At 46.8% G+C, this 18,125-nt stretch overlaps 1 protein-coding gene across 2 annotated transcripts in view; it reads left to right on the forward strand.

Moving 5' to 3' along the window:
• The window catches only part of CEP95 (centrosomal protein 95), a 717,939-nt gene that overhangs the window by 27,704 nt on the left and 672,110 nt on the right, over positions 1-18,125 (forward strand). For both annotated transcript variants that reach the window (XM_085617251.1, XM_085617252.1), the window contains exons 2-3: positions 13,735-13,863; positions 14,245-14,352. In XM_085617251.1, coding sequence (XP_085473377.1) covers positions 13,735-13,863; positions 14,245-14,352 — 237 coding nt within the window. The remainder of the gene's footprint in view (positions 1-13,734; positions 13,864-14,244; positions 14,353-18,125) is intronic.

Below are 18,125 nucleotides of genomic sequence, written 5' to 3' on the forward strand. Positions count from 1 at the left end.
TTCCTGCTCTGCAGCCTCCATGTATTCAGTGAGTTTCCCCCGGAACTCATTGTAATTCTGTATCCCCCCTCAGTCTCAACCATACCTCTAAGTCTTTCAGCTCCACATCAAGTCGTCCGATAGTGCCCTGTATATCCCTTGGTACTCCCGAGCCTTTGGAGATACAGAACCCTCGCACTGTCACCTTAAAAGCCTCCAAGATTGTTTCTACATTATCTACGGGAGTCTTTATTCCTGCGGAAAAAGGCTTGAATTTCGTCCTTTAATTCGCTGCGGAATACTGCGTCTAGAAATATTAAGGGCTGCAATCTCCAAGTGCGGCGCAGCTTATTATAGCCAGGTGGGGCTATAGTGAGCCTTCCAGGGGAATGGTCCGAATACATCCTGGCCAGGTGCGTGACATCTTTTATTTGCGGGCCTAATTCTCTAGACAGCAAGAAATAATCCAGCCGTGCCCAAGAGGCAGCGTGTGCTGTAAAATGTATGCCCTCTCGATCACATGGTTGATAGTGACGCCACGCATCAAGTAATCCAGCCTCCGTTCTTATTCCCTGTAAGGCTTGGTGGGACCTAGTGTAATGGTGGGGTGCAGGATTAGATCTGTCTTCTACTGGCTTAAGAGCTACATTGAAATCCCCCCCCCCCATATTTTATGCGTAAACCCTATGTCAATTATCTTCCCCCATAGTTCAGTAAAGAACTCGGGGGCATCTACGTTCGGGCCATAACAACTCACTAGGGTGACCGATTCCGCACCGAGGCATCCCCACGCAATAGTGTACCTGCCGTCATGATCCAGTGATGCCCCTGCTAGGGCAAACGGAGTTTGCTTTTTAATAAGGATTGCCATACCTCTGGCATAGGATGAGTATGAAGAAAATAGCCGATGGTCTGACCATTTCGCAGCAAATGTAGAGGGGTGCAATGGGTGAATGTGTGTTTTCTGGAGCAATATGATGTGTGTATTGTGTCTGTCTAAATAGGCCAAAAGCTGGCGACGCTTTCGCGGGTCCTCTAGTCCCCGCACATTCCATGTCACTATCTGTAGTCTCTGCTGAGTGGCCAAGTCAGCCATTTGAGTCAGAGGTGTGTTCTGAGTGGTGATGTGTCATCTCTACACTGTGTGCCATATTCACTAAAATACCATACGCCCTCCTGCCACTATGCTGCATAACATGTAGCGAGAACCAGCAAGGAATGCCTTTCCCTCCCCTTCTCCCTTCCCTCCCACAACAGCACCTCAATTGTGCCGGAATGTCCTTTCCCTCCCCAAACCCAGCATTACCCCAACTAAAAAATTCGGCCCAACGAGACCTACTATGAAGAAAGCCTTGTCGAGGATCACCCATAATGGGGGAACCACCGGTGTGTCACATTCACCTCCCTGTTCTCAATGTCTGGAGCCCGTCGCAGTAGCAGTAGGCGAGACACTCGGCGGGAGGGTGCTCGGCACTGTGCCGTGGAGAAAAAACAGTTTGTGTCCAAATCTTAAAAGTAGCTCAGCATATTATGGACCTAGTATCAAATTTGTCGCAATCACTTATCTGCCATTTCCTGGCGGGCGATGGACCCAGTCACCAGCCGTTTCTGAATGTTGTCCTATTACTTTGTAGACTAATTGTCAGATGCCAGCGTCCCACTGGTAATGTTTGTGTAGGTCTGGTTGCATCAAGTTGAACCAATCCTATCCCCCCCAACCTTACGATGGGCCCTCTGTTTCTGGAGTGCAGGATGTGGGAGAATGATCATCAGGATTCCGTCTGGGCAATTGTCGATTGATACTTTTGAGGAACTCTTCGGCTTGGTGTGAGTTCGCAAATATCTTTTGTTTGCCTTGGTGTGTGAATCTCAGGCGTGCTGGATACATAAGCGTGAAGTCAATCTTCGCCTTACTGAGCTTCTGCGTTACCGGGAGGAACTTACGACGGGCTTCGTGCACCGCAACTGTAAAATCAGGATATATGGTAAAATCCATGCCGTCATATGTCAGTGTCTTCTTCTCACGTGCCAGGCGAAGTGCAGTGTCCCGGTTACGATAGTTAAGGATCCGTGCGATGATTAGGCGCAGAACACTGCCCGGAAAGAGGCGAGGGCCCAGTGACCGATGTGCTCTTTCCACAAGCAGATGCGGGGAGAAGGCGTGCTCCCCAAATGTGTCACACAGAAGACGTTCGACGTAGTCCTCCATGCGGCCCGTGTTTGTGGATTCCGAAATACCTAGGATCCTTATGTTGTTTCTTCGACTCCTAGCTTCCAGGTCTTCATTCTTGGAGGCGATAACCTTCAGGATTTTGTCCATTTGGGCCAGTTGCTGCTGTACTTGTGCCGTTGCGTCTTCAGAGTCGTATATCTTCAGTTCCGCCTCCTTAATCTCTTCATCGTGTTTATCAACTTTGAGCACCAAGAAGTCCAGGCGACTGTTCATTGTATCCATCTAGCCCGACAGGGGGGTGAGGCTCTGCTGCATTGCTAATAGTAATGTTTTCACTTCGTCTGGCGCAGAGGATTATGCTTGAGATGAGCCTTCTATGGTTTGAGCTTGTTTCTCCGCACTGGAGTGGGTGACTGTCTTTTTTGCTTCAAACACAAGTCTAGGTTGCCGACTATCCGGCCTTCCCATGATGTATCGGTAAGGTTGGGTGAGCCCCCGCGTCTGAGTATGCTGTACTCGTTGCAGCTAGGGTAGGTAGCGCAGTGGCCTCAGGAGAGGGCCTCCAATCCCCGCCCTTTAAAAACATCGTCCTACCCGTCAACTGGATGCAAGCATTAGTCAGTAGTCTGGCTGATGGGATGGATCCTCACTAGGTTGGAAATTATCAGTCGTGTGGTCCACAGCACAGCGAAATTGGAGTCCAATTATTGGGGCTGCGCTGAGTGAGGGGCAGGAAAAGCGTCGACGAATTAATCCATATGCCCGACTCCAGCCCGTGCAGCTGCTTGCATTACAGAGGATAGCAGTCGTTGTGTTTCCCTTCTTATCAGCTTTGTCTTACCGCGTGGGCGCTCCCAGTGTTCTATGAGCTGACATGTATGGCAGGCAGTAACTGCGTGACCAGCCACCTGAAGACTACAATAAGAGTTCTCCTGTGCTCCCCACACCGTTTTCAAGATGACCGCTATTTCACTGGGGAGCAGTCACTGTGTGCTATTAGGCAACAAACAGCATTCCAATCGTTGAGGACAACCAAACGAGTGCACCAGGAGAAGCACAATAATAAGGTCGCTAGCCGCCACCACCTTACTTTTGCACAGTGCTGACAGCGGAGTTCCCATCAATTTCTGCTTGCTGCATTACCTGCCGTGAATCCACTTCAACAGGGAGCCTCCCTACCCCGTCCGTCGGCTGTTCCTGGATTTTAGGGGAGTGCGCCGGCTATTGTTCAAATGATGCGACCCCCTGTGCTACGAAAGGGGTCGGGGGAGCAACGTGATGGCAGTAATCGCGTTCAGCACAGCACAGCGTCCCGCCTGCAAAATGGGGCCTACACAGAGGCGGCCCGTGGCGCTCCCAATTCGCCGCTAGTCGCTTGTGTCCGGCTCCCACGAGGTTCTGCTATTGCTGGGACTCTGGCATGCCTGCCCCGCTGTAGAAAGTCTTTCAAGGGGATCAGTCCCGCTCCTTAAAGTCAGCGCAGTGTGTGCACCTGCAGCTCTTTCGTCCAGAGGCGCTGCTGTGAATCTTGCACGCGGCCGCCACACTCACGTTATTTTTGCACCCAGACAACGAATGCCCTGTAAATGTCTGTCCCTTCCACAACACAGCAGCCCTCTCCCCACACGTGAGGTGCCCAATCCTTGCAGAACTGTAGAGCCTCAGCACTGTTTTGTATTTAGGAGTTGTGGGCCAGTAACCTCGTGTGAAGCCGGGGGGTCACGTATCCGCACCTGCCGCCGATGGCTCCACTCAGCGCTCCGTCGATCTCCCGTTGTTGCGGACGCCTCGCTCTGCAGCAGTCTCCCGGTGTCCGACCGCGCTGAAACTTGCGCCGGAGGGCGACTTACTGCGCAATCAATGCGCTTTGTGGACACTTTCTCCCGGGAATAGAAGGATTACTGAAGGATTATGAGGCCGAGCTACCGGAGCATCACAGAAGAGCGGCCATTCCGGTTGTATGCCATCTAGCGCACATTCCTTACCTTTTGAATTTCTTATGCGTCAGGCTGGATCTGGAATCTTTAGCTGAGCAATACCCATTGCGCACACCGTCGGGTGGCTCCATTCTGCTCTGTGTCACGGTGTTGATTATGACGTCGCAGCACCTATATATGCACCACCCAGGCGTGTGGACATCGGTTCCTTTCTGTCCATGCCAATTAAGCGCCGATCCTGGAAGAGCTACCCCTCTGTTGCTTTTTGACAGGCTTTTCTCGACTTTTGTCGAATTCAGAATATTTCCAACTTAGTGTGCGTGTATGTCTTGGAGGAAGACCGGGTTCGTTCAAGCCATGCGTTGCCTGGCACCACATCATGTCGGTTACTGACCCCCTCCTGGTCTGTCTCTGGTGTCTCGAGTGCGACCATGACTCAAAGTCGTGCTCTGACAGTGGCTCTGAAGGCCTTGCGGGAGTGGGTTGTGAAGCTCCTTGTGGCCCGGCAGTCGACACCGTCCAGCAAGTCTCTGCGGAGGTCCTGATCGAAGAAGACTAGGTCGTTGGACAGCTCCCAGAGCCCAAAGCCCTCCGAAAACTCTGGAGGGAAGAGGCACAAGAAGAAGTCCAAGAGGACTTCATCTTTGCCTCGACTGTGGTCTGTCGAGGAAAGAGGTAAGGAGCACCAACTCTCTAGGCACAGTTCTGCAGAGACGGAGCCAGGGTTGACTTTGCACCTCCCTCCCTTTCCGGGGGATGGAGCGAACCCTGCTCAAATTTACGAGGCCATGCGCTGTGTATTTGAGCGGGCCGACCCCTCCAGTGAGCCTTCGGGCCTGCAGGGTTGGAAGGGGCCCCATCGGATTCAACGCCGTCTGCTTGAGCCACGGTGCCTGTGGGGCCTCAGGAATCCAGATCCGGGTTGTCGCAGGGTGTGCCATCGTGATCTCCTCCGGCGTTGGACCTGAAGTCTGTGGCCATCGGTGGCACCATCCCCATCTTTATCCCTGGCTACACGTAGTCAGAACGATGTCGCTCAACTCTGATTGAACACAAGGGGTTCTATGTTGTTGCCTGAACACTTTGAAGCTGTGTTAGGTTCAGGAGAGGAATGGGAGGGGCCTATGGGCCCTTTGGAACACCAGGATGACTCTGCAGAGCTGTTGGACTGGTATTGAGAACTTGGGGAAGCCAGTGGACTGGACCCTTCTCCAGATACTGGCATGCTCTGTAGCCACCTGTGGCTATAGAGGAGGGGGCATCCTATGCCGTGGTGGTTAAAAAGGCAGACAAGGTCTTTGGACTAGAGCTTCCCTCCCTGCAGGTCAGGACTAATCTCCTGACAGAAGTGCTTCAACCTGGGACTTCCACTTCCGAACCCCTTTTGCCCTTTAACGAAGCACGTCCTTCTAGGCACGCGGTCAAAGCCTAGCACAGGGGCTCCTGGGAATAGGACAACTGCATGCCGCCATCGCCCAGATCCGGGCGACCCAAAGTTCCTTAGCCAACACCCCACCCCAGAAAGTTTGGTGGTGCCTCCTCCACATCCTAGGGTGCTTTCCCTTCCGCCCCTCCAGATAGGGAATCCAAGAGGCTGGATTTATTTGGTAAGAAAATGTTTTCTTCCTCCGGCCTGGCATTGCGGTCGGTGAATACTGCATGCTTATTGGGCCGTTACTCCCATTCTCATTGGGAGACGGTTGCGTAAGGGCTGCCACAAGTCCCAGAGGATGCCGGGGTTGTGCTCTCTCTCAAGGAGTTCAGGATGGGAGAGATGCAGCAAAATTCACCATAAGGTGTGGCCTTGATACAACGTATTCGCTGGGCAGATCGATTTCTACAACAGTGGTCTTGAGGTGCCACACCTGGCTTAGGACAGCTGGCTTCTCGGGCGATGTCCAGGCAAATTTGATGGGACGTGCCCTTTGATGGAACCCGCCTTTTTGGGGAAAAGGCAGATTCGGCCCTAGTGAGGTTCAAGGACTCTCGTGCTGTGGTCAGATGCTTGGGCCTTCTACTCCTCGTGGCCAGACTACCTTTTGCCCCTTTCGTGGCAATGGAAGGGGTTTCCAGCTGCGTCAGCCACCGTCCTACGCAGGGGACGCGGTTCATTCCGACCTAGGAATGGGATCCAGAAGTAATCGGCCACCCTGTCCTCGGCAGCTGCCTCCTAGTCTGACTCTGCAAGACCACACCACTCCAGTTGGCGGGAGAATCCATCATCATCTCCCCCACTGTAGGGCCATAACATCGGACAAGTGGGTCTTGCAGAACATTCAGGAGGGCTATTCTCTGCCTTTCCTTTCTTTTCCTCCTCCCAATCTGCCAAATCGGGAAAGGCTGACGGAGGATCATTTGAAATTGCTCCAGGAGGAAGTTACAGCTCTCTTGGAGCTAAAGAGAAGGTCCCAGTTTCAGCAATAGGCAGTGGCTGTTATTCCCACTACTTTCTGATTCCGAAGAACAAAGGTTAGCGGCCCATTTTAGATCTATGGACCGTAAATCTCTTCCTCAAGAAGGAGAAGTTCGAGCTACTACTCTAGCTCAGGTCTTGTCTTCCCTAGACCAAGAAGACTGGATGGTAACATTGGACCTGCAGAATGCGTATTTTCACATCCCAATCCTTCTGGGCCACAGGCGTTGCCTGCGGTTCAAGGTAGGCTAAGAGCACTTTCAATTTATTGTGCTCCCCTTCAGCCTTACCAGTGCCCCTCGGGTGTTCACCAAGATGATGGCGGTGGTTGCAGGTCATCTGGGCAGGTCAGGTGTGTCAGTCTTCCCCTATCAACGACTGGCTGTTGAAGAAGTCTTCGCCCCAGGCTGTCGTCTCCGACCTTCAGACTACGGCTAATCTCCTTCATTCGCTGGGGTTTTCTATAAACGCGCTGAAGTCACACCTGACTCCTTCTCTGATGCTCCCTTTCATCCGAGCTGTTCTGGACACAGTGCAGTTTCGGGCCTATCATCCTGAGCCGCAAGTCCAGGATATTTAGTTTATTATTCTGATGTTTCAGCCTCTATCCTGGTTTTCGGTGAGACTGACTCTGAGGCTGTTGGGCCTTATGGCCTCCTGTGTCCATTGGTAAAACATGCCAGGTGGCGTATGCGGGCTTTGCAGTGGCACTTGAACTTCCAGTGGGCACAGCATTGGTGAAATCTCACCGACGTGGTCCAGATCTTGGAAGGAACTGTGAAAGATCTGAAGTGGTGGCTAACGAACCGCGATTGGGTCAACGGCAGACCCTCTCCCTCTCCCTGCCCCAACCAGACCTCAGTCATGACAAATGCATCACTTTTGGGTTGGGGTGGTCATCTGTGAGAGGTAGAGATCAGAGGACAATGCTCTCTGGCAGAGTCGGGGCTCTACATAAATTTGTTGGCAATTCAAGCCATTTGATTGGCATTGAAAGCAATTCTTCACTCTGTCAAGGGGAAGTTAGTGCAGGTGATCATGGACAACACCACCGCCATGTCATGCTACAACAAGCATGGCGAGATCGGGTCGTGGACCCTTTGTTGAGAGGCCCTGTGTCTCTGGACATGGTTGGAACAGCAGGGCATAACCCCGGTGGTTCAACACCTGGCAGGTTCTCTGAACACCAGGGAGTACGGACTCTGCTGATGATGCCTAGCGGATCACGATGGCGTCTCCAGTCTGAGGTGGCGCAAGGTTCTTTTTCAGCAGTGGGGAGAACCTTGTTTAGATTTGTTTGCATCAGAAAAGCACTGTCAGCAATACTGCGCACTGGAGTTTCCAAGGCAGTTATCACTTGGCGACGCCTTTGGTCGTGAGTGAAGCTCAGGCCTGCTGTACGCCTTTCTGCCCATACCACTCCTGCCCAGGATTCTGAAGATCAGTAGAGACAGGGCCCAAGTCATTCTTGTGGCTCCGGACTGGGTGAGGAGAGTCTGGTATCCAGAGCTTCTGAAGATGAGCCTCAATCCTCCAGTCAGGCTGCCCCTTCAGGAGGATCTTCTGTTGCAGCAGCCAAACCTGTCAACTCTGTGTCTCCATGCATGGAGATTGAGCAGCTGCAGTTGATGGCTTTTGACCTTCCTCCCGAAGTATGTAACGTTATTTTGGCGGCCCTCCACTAAGACTGTATATGCCTGCCTTTGGCAGAAATTTGTATTATACTGTACAGAAAGGTTTTTGATTCACTTTTAATTATTCTATTCATTTTAACCATTGCCCAACTTGGCTCTGCTTTGGGAACTCGCAAGGGTTATCTTTCTGCTCTGTCTGCTTTTTTGCGACTGCCTGACCAGTCCCCCTCTCTTTAGGTCTCCAATTGTACATTGGTTTCTAAAAGGGCCGGCTCACTTGTTTCTACCCACGCCCTTTGTTATGCTGCAGTGGGACCTTAATTTGGTTCTCACTTATCTTATGTGTGCTCACTTCGAGTCTTTACACAACTGTCCCCTCTGGCTGCTTACCATCAAGGCAGCCTTTTTAGTGGCGATTACATCTCCCTGGAGGGTGAGTGAGTTGCAGGAGTTATCTTGCACGCCTCCCTACATTTCCCAGACAAAGTGGTGCTTAGCACCCGGGCTTAGTTTTTGCCAAAAGTGATGACCCCTTTCCACCTGGGTCAATCCATCATGCTGCCCACCTTCTTTGCTCCCCCGCATCCCTCTGAGGAAGAGTAGCGTCTTCCACCTTCTGGACCCAAAAAGAGCATTGTCGTTTTACCTTGGTCGCACAAAAGAGTTCCGGGAGGATGACCAACTCTTTATGGGATACGTGGGAGCTAAGAATGGAAAGGCAGTGCAGAAAAGGACCAGCTCTCGTTGGGTTGTTCTCTGCATTAAGATCTGCTATGCCCTGGCTAAGAAGCAGCCGCCTGAAGAATTAAGGGCCCATTCCCCCAGGGGAAAGGCTGCTACTACATCCTTGGCTCGGGGTGTCCCAGTCCTTGACATCTGCCAGGCAACAATGTGTGCATCCTTGCACATGTTTGCCAAGCACTACTGCCTAGACAGTCAGGTCCACAAGGAGGGGAATTTTGTCCTTTCGGACCTGCAGGACTTCCTAGTATAGGATATTGGTCCACAACCCCCCGCCAGGATGGTATGGCTTGGGTATATAATTCAGTGGTAAGGAATCTGCAGCTAGAAGTCTATCAGATGAACAAATTACTTACCTTCGGTAACTCATTATCTGGTGGAGTCTCTTATCTAGCTAGACAAGAGACTAACTTGTCCACCGCTCAAATTAATTTCATATTTTGCTAAACCAATTCACCATTAATCCTGTTGGGGTTCCGGAGTAGCGGGCTACTCGCTGAATAAGCTCTTTGACACCTCGTAAGGGGTAGTAAGCGCAATATAAATGCAGTTACAATAATAAGGACTGGGATGACGAAGAAGAGCATGGGGTAATGATTTGATTACTTACACCTAATGTGCACAACGCTGTCCCAAGTCTGTCGTTTATGCTCCTGCGTGGAGCCAGCCGGTTTAAAGTTTGGTATTGTTTGCTTTGAGAAAGTTGAGGGAGTGGGAGACAATTCTCCACCTAAGGGAAAGTGTTTTTTAATTATTATTTTTTTAGACTGTTGGGGGGCTGGACATCCTCCATTTAGTAAGGACTGGTAGGAGGAAGAGCAGGATTTAGAAGTAACGAAGATTCTGACTAAGTAACTAAAACATCTGCAAACACCATAGCTTATGTGCTTCTGCAGCACAGTACGTAGAACAAAGGAATGGGCACACTGGGCTGTTTGAGCTTCCACTCCAGGGCTGGTATAAAACCAGGCTTGTGTCGGAAAGCTCAAGGGCTAAGGCAAAATAACATATGAGGCATCCTAATGTCATTAACTCTAGCCCAGTCCTCCTATTATGTCTTCAGGAGTTATGGCAATGCAAATTACTCATTTATAATCTCAAAGCAATCGCGTGAAAATTCTTTTACTCCTACTTTGAAACGTATTCTTGTTAACTTCTTGATTCCTGCGTAGGTTTTTAGGTCGAGCCTGGGCAGCACATGCTCTCTCTGTCCATTTTCCACCCTTCTTTTCAATTGGCTCCTGTTTCTGTCCTTTCAAAATGGTTACTTTTGATTCATGAATAGACTTAGTGGTCCCTCCTTAGTGCCACCTTTTCTGCATTTGTAACCTCCCATGATAACTGGGCTTTTTACTTGTGTTAGATGCTTTCTTTTATCTACACTCTGAGCACTATTTTCTTTAATGATTTTCCCCTATTGCAGGCACAACATGCTTTCCTGCAAGGGTGCCCGCTTAATCACTTGATTAATTTAGTTTAATATACACGCGCTTGATCACGGCACCCGCTTAATTTAATATGCATGGGCAACTCACATGATGTTGTAGCACGGTGCCCATTTGATCATTATTTTTTTTTTATATAAATCTCAGTGCCCCGTCTGAGGGCGGGCCCACCGCCAATGTTTTAATAAATAAAAACTAAGGCCGATTTATTTAATTTTTTTTACAATGGCGGCGACCGCCACACCACTTGCGGGACATTAACTATGCGGGCACCCGCTTTCATTAACACGGGGACCTGCTTTTTCTATGCTCAAAATCGTCATTGCGCTGTCTCCATTCTTTTAGGAAGCACAAGCAAAAGCAGTACCATCGTAAATGCCGAGGCTGTTCTATAAGCCTATGGTGGATACTTGCAAGGGTGTGTGCACACTGCAACAAGTTTGGAGGAGGTTGCGCGCTCAGGGATCGAGAGAGGAGCATGAATGCAAAATGGTTTCAAGCAGATGTCCCAATGCCGCATTCCTCTTCTTCGGTTCAATTTTCTAATTATTTTTTTCTACTTAACAAAACCAATTGCTTGCTCGCTATATTTTTTTCTTATTAATTTAAGACCCTTTTCACATTAGTAAATTAGCCTGTGCTTCTTTCCCCTGCATATTGTGTTGCTCTCCACTGTGCTCCGTGTTGCTCTCCCTCGTTTGTGTGCATCTGCCCCTTTCACCCAAGTGCTTATCTCCCAGTCCTCCCTATTCTATGCTTTCCTTCCTAACCCATCCCTTCCCCCATTGCACAGCATCCCCAAAGTCCTATTTTCTAATTATTATTTTTAAGTTAACAGAACCAATTGCTTGCTCGCTGTTTTTTTTATTATTCATTTAAGACCCTTTTTAGATTGTTAAATTAAACTAGCATTTGCAATGCAATAAGTCTCGTATTTTTTAAAGTTAGAGCTGTTAGCGTTAAAAATGACAATGTTTTTACATTTGTTTTTCTATTTGCAGTGAAGTAATTCTATTTGCATTGCACTATTGCCATTGGTATAAAAAGTATTGTCATTTTAAACGTGCCTAACCGGTCTAACCCTTAGATGGTTGTCCTCCTACTTCCTTAACAGATCTCAGAGTCAAGCTTAATCTCGCCCTGTCTCAGTCCACGCCGATCTCTTTTGGGGTACCACAGGGATCATCTCTTTCGCCCACCCTATTCAACTTATTCTTGGAACCCCTATCTGAACTACTAAGTTCAGCTAACATTCAATGCCACATGTATGCGGATGATACCCAGCTATACCTAAAAGTCTCCTCCCCAAATGACATCAGCTCACTCAACACAACACTAATGAAAATTCAAAATTGGCTAACAACTAATCACCTCAAATTAAAGCTTAAAAAAAACGGAACTCGTTCTGATCGCCCCACCCAACCAAATACTGATCATCAAAGAATAGCTGAAACCGCTAGAATCCCTTAACTGCACCCCACAAATCATTTACCCTGCTAAGTCACTGGGTGTTAGTCTTGACAAGAATCTCAACATGCAGAAACACATCAGTGCCTCCACAAAAACAGCAAATCACCAAATGAGTATTTTAAGGAAATTAAAACCTCCCTCCAACGATTTCTAACATGCAGTATAAGCTTTAGTGATCCCTAGATTGGATTATGGTAGTACGACTCTATCTGGATTGCCCAAATCCAACTTGCTTACTGGCTCAAAAAGATACTCCCGCATCTCCAGGAGCTCAAATCCCTCAACTGGCTGCCCTGTGAAGCAAGGATCCAACAAAAAATTGCCTGCATGACACACAAAGCCCTCTACCTCAATACCCCTAACTATGTCGCCCAGAGACTCTAATTCTCAAGCGGCTCTACAGCATCCAGAAGCTCCACCACCTTTCTTCTGAAACCTCAGAGATTCCACAAGAAGAAAATTTACAACTGTGCCTTCTCTGGGATTGCCCCAAGAATTTGGAATTCATTACTTCCTAAAATCAGATTGACTCCCTCTGTCATTTCATTCAATAAAGAAGTCCAAGAATTCCTTATTAGCAAATTTCTTACCTAGATCACATATCTCCTATCTCCCCAGTCAATCACATGATCGATTATTCTGGCTACCTAATGCGCTCTACGGGGCAGTACCGACTTCACCACCCGGCTGTTCATCTCTGCCTGGTACTCTCACTGGCATGAACAATGACAATATGTTATTAACAAAGACTCTATTTTATTAGTTTGTTAGTGAATTTGCATTAAATGTGATATTACTGTTTCTACTGCACCTCATGTTGTAATTCTGTAAAGCGCTCTGATACCCGCAAGGGTCATGTTTGTGCTATAAAAAACTATTAAAATAAATAAACGCCAACACCTCTACCTTTAACAAATTCAAGACATATTGCATTGCAAATGCTTGTTCAATTTCTGCTTCTTAGGAGGAAAACGCATGTGTCTTCTGGCTGGTTGTCCGCACACGCGCTCTAGAATGAGTCCAAAGGTTATTAATGCCCAGTTCCCTGACAAGAAGTAATTGTTTTCTTGATGATGTGATGCAATTTTCCTACGAAGATTTCACTTGTCAGAAATCCATGCGGACATAATGTTACAGTAATGTTTGTCGCTATTCGAGTTAATGACTTGGAAGAAAGGAACGCAGTACTCTCACATTATGGAAATTTGAGCTTAGTATAATGGGACTGTCTTTCCTTTAGCAACCTTGTCATATAATCGAACATGCTTTCCGAAAATAAAAAAATATAAAAACCTTTCAATTGCTGAGGTGACGGAGAAGTGACGCCTTAGGAATGCGCCCATGACTTCAAACATTGTGGCCTTCTAATAAAATTGTTTTCTGAGAGTTATGTTATTGAATCACTCCCCTCTCCCTAACTCTGCCTCAGTGTTTTTGTGTACCCAACAGAAAAATACCACACTCGGATGAGGATGTTTGGAAAGCGCAGTTAAAAATTAATTACAATTCCCAATACGTGTCATGTGAACTGTTGATTGAAGTGGGCAGTGGGGAAATAAACTCGTTTATTATTAGTCTAAAATACTAAAAACGTACGATTTTTACCTCTTCGCCTTAAAGTAACTCTTCATAGTCCGTCCATGTAGAAATCTCGCCTAAAAAGCGTTTTTTTTTTAAAGAAACATTCAGTCTCCCGCTGCCATCCTTGATCCCCCAAAAGCTTGATCATGCATGTGTGTTTTTTTTAACACATTTGAAGCAGTCACGAGGTAAAATGACAGACGTATAACTTCTTGTATGACTAATCAGGTGTGTAATGCTGCTTAATTAGTTTAGTTTAAAGCAGTTATTCTGAACCACGCAAACCCTCTAGGGGACAATCAATGGTGCAAAACCAAAGTGGCTCTTAACAAGTTAATGTATTTTCCTGTGTATTTTTCAGAGTGGACAGACGTTGCCAATGATCTTCTTGCAAAATGTCACATCCAGGTAAAGGTGAAGGATCTCACAGAATGTGATGCCAACGTGTTTGTTTCACTCTACGAAACCATTTTAGGAGAAAAAGTACCAGGTAAGTCAGTTCAAATGATGTGCATTTGATATGTCCTATGTAAAAAAGCATAACTATAATCTGTAAAAATAAAGCACTAATTTAAAGGTCTCGAGAAGTGCTCTCTGAAGTCCAGAAATGTCAGATTGGTACTGGATTTTTAGGACGGCCACATCATACAAATGTACATATAAAGAGTCTAAATGGGACATATGTACATATTCACTGGCTATCCTGGGGGGGTGGGAGAGGTCCGCAGTCTCCAGGCTGGTTTTCCTTTACTTTGCCTCAGGTTCCACAGAAGGGTTACTGTGCCTGTCATTAAACCATTTTGGACATCTGTAACGCCTCTGTTTATTTGTGCGGATAGTTCTGATGAAAAGGTTATTTTTTTCTGTGCAGATTTCATTGTTGATTTTAAAAATCAAGAGGAGCAGGCACACAACGTACAAGCGATCATCGATTCTCTTGCATTGGACTATTTGCAGGTCAGCTTGTCTCACATAACTGGTATGTATATTAATTTTACCTCTCACTTGTGTTAGCAGTTGACAGATTTTGATATGGTGTTTTGGCTGCGTAAATGACAATAGTGAGCCTATGTAGTGCATTATTTTTGTGTTGAGTTTGTTAGTTTTCTTAGGTTTATAACCGCATAAATGGTGGCAGTAGAAGTGCTACATGTTAATGTGTTTGCGCCTCAGCTACTTTTCACCTAAACAGAGGCCCATTTTGTTCCTTACGACCATTTTAAATATTTGAATTTTTTTTTTTTTGCACTGCGCGTTACTGGTTTTGAACCAGGTTGGTAGTGCAGAGTTCTTGGAACACATACATTAAAAGTTGCTGTAAAAGTTGGCAGATGCAGGTTGAATGTGACCTGTTGTGTGCTGCCAATGTAATAATTTTTGGTGACTATGTTATGTTAATATTCTTTAAGAATACTGTATCACTTAGTTTCTAGGCACTAGGAAGGACTTTATACCATCAATTGTGAAAGACCTGGAAATCCACGATTTTCAGTTATTCTTCTGAGGCTGCGCATTTCTGCGTTTAGGTGTAGGTCAAAAGGGAGATTGTTCCAGAAAGCAGGGCCAATATAGAAAAGGCTCCCCTATTAATCGTTCCTAACAGCATAGCACTATCAGTATGATGCAGTACTTTTATTGAATTATGTGACTTCAGCTTTTCCCGCAGAAATGGGCACACTGATGGTCTAGAACAATTTCTGAGTTGATCCTGAGAGCCATGGAAGAGCTCGTAATAGGGGAGAAATGTATTTGAATTTTCCTCCCCTAGAGATCAGACTGACGGCGTAATTGCTAATGGTCTTCAATCTAGGTAGTTATACTTTAACAAGGCTCTTTTATAGCATATCTTAATAATATATCCTTGGTGGGACAGAAAAGTCCCTCACATAGTGATGAATGTGCACCCCTGCCAAGAGTGCCCCTACTGTAATGATGTTTGGATCCCGGATTCTGATTTTTGTTGTCTTGGATGAATTCAGAAAATAAATCGCCTTGCAGAGAAAAACAACACAAAATAAATTCTTTTCTTTTTCATAAAACCTTCACCCACCCGGGTTTCCCCTTGGTGGCATGCTTCATCATGCTACGACCTGTGAATACGCAGGAGCACTAGTTTTGAAAAACTTGGGGGTGTCCTTGTACACCTAACCGCTGGTGAACATCAGAGCCATGGAGGGGTACGTCAGGTCTACAGATAGGACAAAGGTTTGACTACAGGCATCCCTCCTTTAAACTCCACGATAGACTCAATGATGGTTGCATTTTAGGTATTTTTGATTTAACACAGTCCAATTAGGTGCTATATGTTTAATTTGGATTTTTATTATTAATTATGTTTATTACTGTACCAGGAGTGGGAACATCATTTCTCCTTTCTAGGTCCTGATGAAATGTCTTTGGGCTAGGCATGAAACTAGTTGATCACCAAGAGAAATCTTAGATAATTACGCCTAGAAGTTTTCCACATGTCCCCAGATTTTAGCATACCATTTTAGGGGTAGAAATAAATTCGTTTTTTGGACTCACTATTTTGGTATTTTTAACAATTTTTGCTTCCTTTTCAGTTTTGTAATAAAACCCACTCCCTTCTGACTCATCACTAACGGTTGGGTGTATAAGGACCCCCCCCCCCCCCCCTCCCCATTTTTTTCAAAACTAGTGCTATTGCTTATTCGCTCCATCCATCACCACCCCCTTTTGTACCGCTTTGTTCGCCATAAGTTGGCAGGGTATGCTCAGACGTGAGTCCCTTGCTCACTTTGCCACTGGATTCAAGCAAGCCTGGCTGAAGACGGCTGAAATGCCAGAAACCGGACCTAGGAAGCTTGTTTCGGGTCCATGGAAGGCATGGCTTGGCAGTTTGGGCTGGACTGTTCCCATGTGGAAATATGGATTTTTCTGGTCAGTTATGTCCCCTATCTTGGACCCCAACGGTTCCATGTATAAATCACAAGTACATGTATGTTCCCTCCAGTTCCAGTTATGAAGACGCAAACACATGTGTGTCCACCGCCAACATGTCCTCTTTCAGATCCGCCATGAATGGGCTGGATATTCTATTCCTAAGTATGAAAGGCCACCGCCTTTATATGGTTCACTTATGCCATTTTACAGTCCAGGCAAGTAGGCCCTGATTCTGCCATCGAGCTTTTCCTGCCTTCTGCCTCTGAAAGCTCCAGTCTGAGCTCGCATCTGTATCCATGAATTTTTTCCTCATTCTCTGCGCAGCTAACGGTGCCTGACATCAGCCTGTTGCCTGCCAAAAACTGTATTTCACCTTGTGATTATCTGCTCCGCTCCCTATCCAATACATTCCTGTCTAGTAGTTTAAGTAAACATTCTTTCAGCTACCGAGCAAAAGGCCCGGCTTCTCTGCCTTTATGCCAGTAATTCATAGCCCTGTTACTATGGAAGATTCCTGCCCTCGCATCTAGTGTAGACACTTAGACGCTTGTACACGCATTAACAGTCAGTATAGTCAGTATAGAATAAGATTCTACTCTAAAGAGACCTCTCTTTTGGATAACATAGTTCTTTAAACATAGGATGTTAGATATGATTTGGGATTAGGTTGACTTGACCGTCCAGACTTCTGTCGCCACATGTAGAGCTAAATGTCAAGTCCCCTTCACCCCCTAGTTGCACGTCAATCACACGTCATGCTGCTGCGCGCGCATTTCTGCCAAGTATTTCTGCTGACATTGCGAAATTCTTTCATGGAACCACCCTATTATGACATCATACCTGATGACGTTCTTTAGTTACGCCCAGTTACCCCTACTTTAGTGACGCATGTATGTTCTTATCTTTACTATCAACTGTTACGCCTCCTGCATTTGTTTCACTGTAATGCCTATTGTATAAAAATGATTGTCTGTCAATAAAGTTGTGTCTTCACTTCCTGAACCTTCGTGGTGATGGAATCTGGAGCTCATCAATTTAAATTGATTATGGAATAAAGCCCGTTCCGAACCTCTAATACCACGGATTCTGCCTCTTATTTTACTGAGCTATTGTTATAGATTTTTCCGCATCAAATTAAGTCCCGGTAATTAAATTATTTACCACATAAATGGCGCCCGAATAGGGACACTTTCTCATCTCACGCGCCGGCGGTGCGTTGCAGGCCCGGTCTCCTGTCACAGCTGGACGGACAATAACGCGTACCCACAGGATTTCCTGTATCTCCCTCCTGCCGAGCGGGGGTAACTGAGGCTGCGATCAACACCCAGACGAGGCGGTGAGAAGTGCGAAGTATCCCGACCAGAGCCTAGCTGAGAGAGCAAGATCCGAGGTATACAGAGGCCCACCAGATTCCGAAGTTTCCGAAGTTCCGAGTCGAGTCCGGTCCGAGTTCAAGTTCAGTTCAAGTTCCGAGGCCTTCCGTTCCGAGCTACCCGGTGAGTACCATTATCGGGGAGGCGTTCTGACGTGCACATAGGTTGTGCCGGTCAAGACGGGTTTGGGTACACAAATCCGGTCTGCACTGTTTCAGCAGTGTATCTGTACTGTTTAGCAGTATATCAAGTATGCCTAGTATATGAAGTCAGAATTATCTCGTTAGTATCGAGTATTATGCTTAGTGAACGGCCATCATTGTTGTTCATTAAATGTTAAATGTTAAATGTTTTAATTACGTTCTGTATATTGTGGTGTGAATGACTGTTTATTATTGTGTTTTATGGTATTAAACGTGTTCAAAATTAGGTATCAGATCAGTTCTCAATATGCCGCTCTTTTCGAAATTAAGAC

This window comes from Triturus cristatus, chromosome 7 (genome assembly GCF_964204655.1).
Source record: "Triturus cristatus chromosome 7, aTriCri1.1, whole genome shotgun sequence".
Taxonomy (NCBI): domain Eukaryota; kingdom Metazoa; phylum Chordata; class Amphibia; order Caudata; family Salamandridae; genus Triturus; species Triturus cristatus.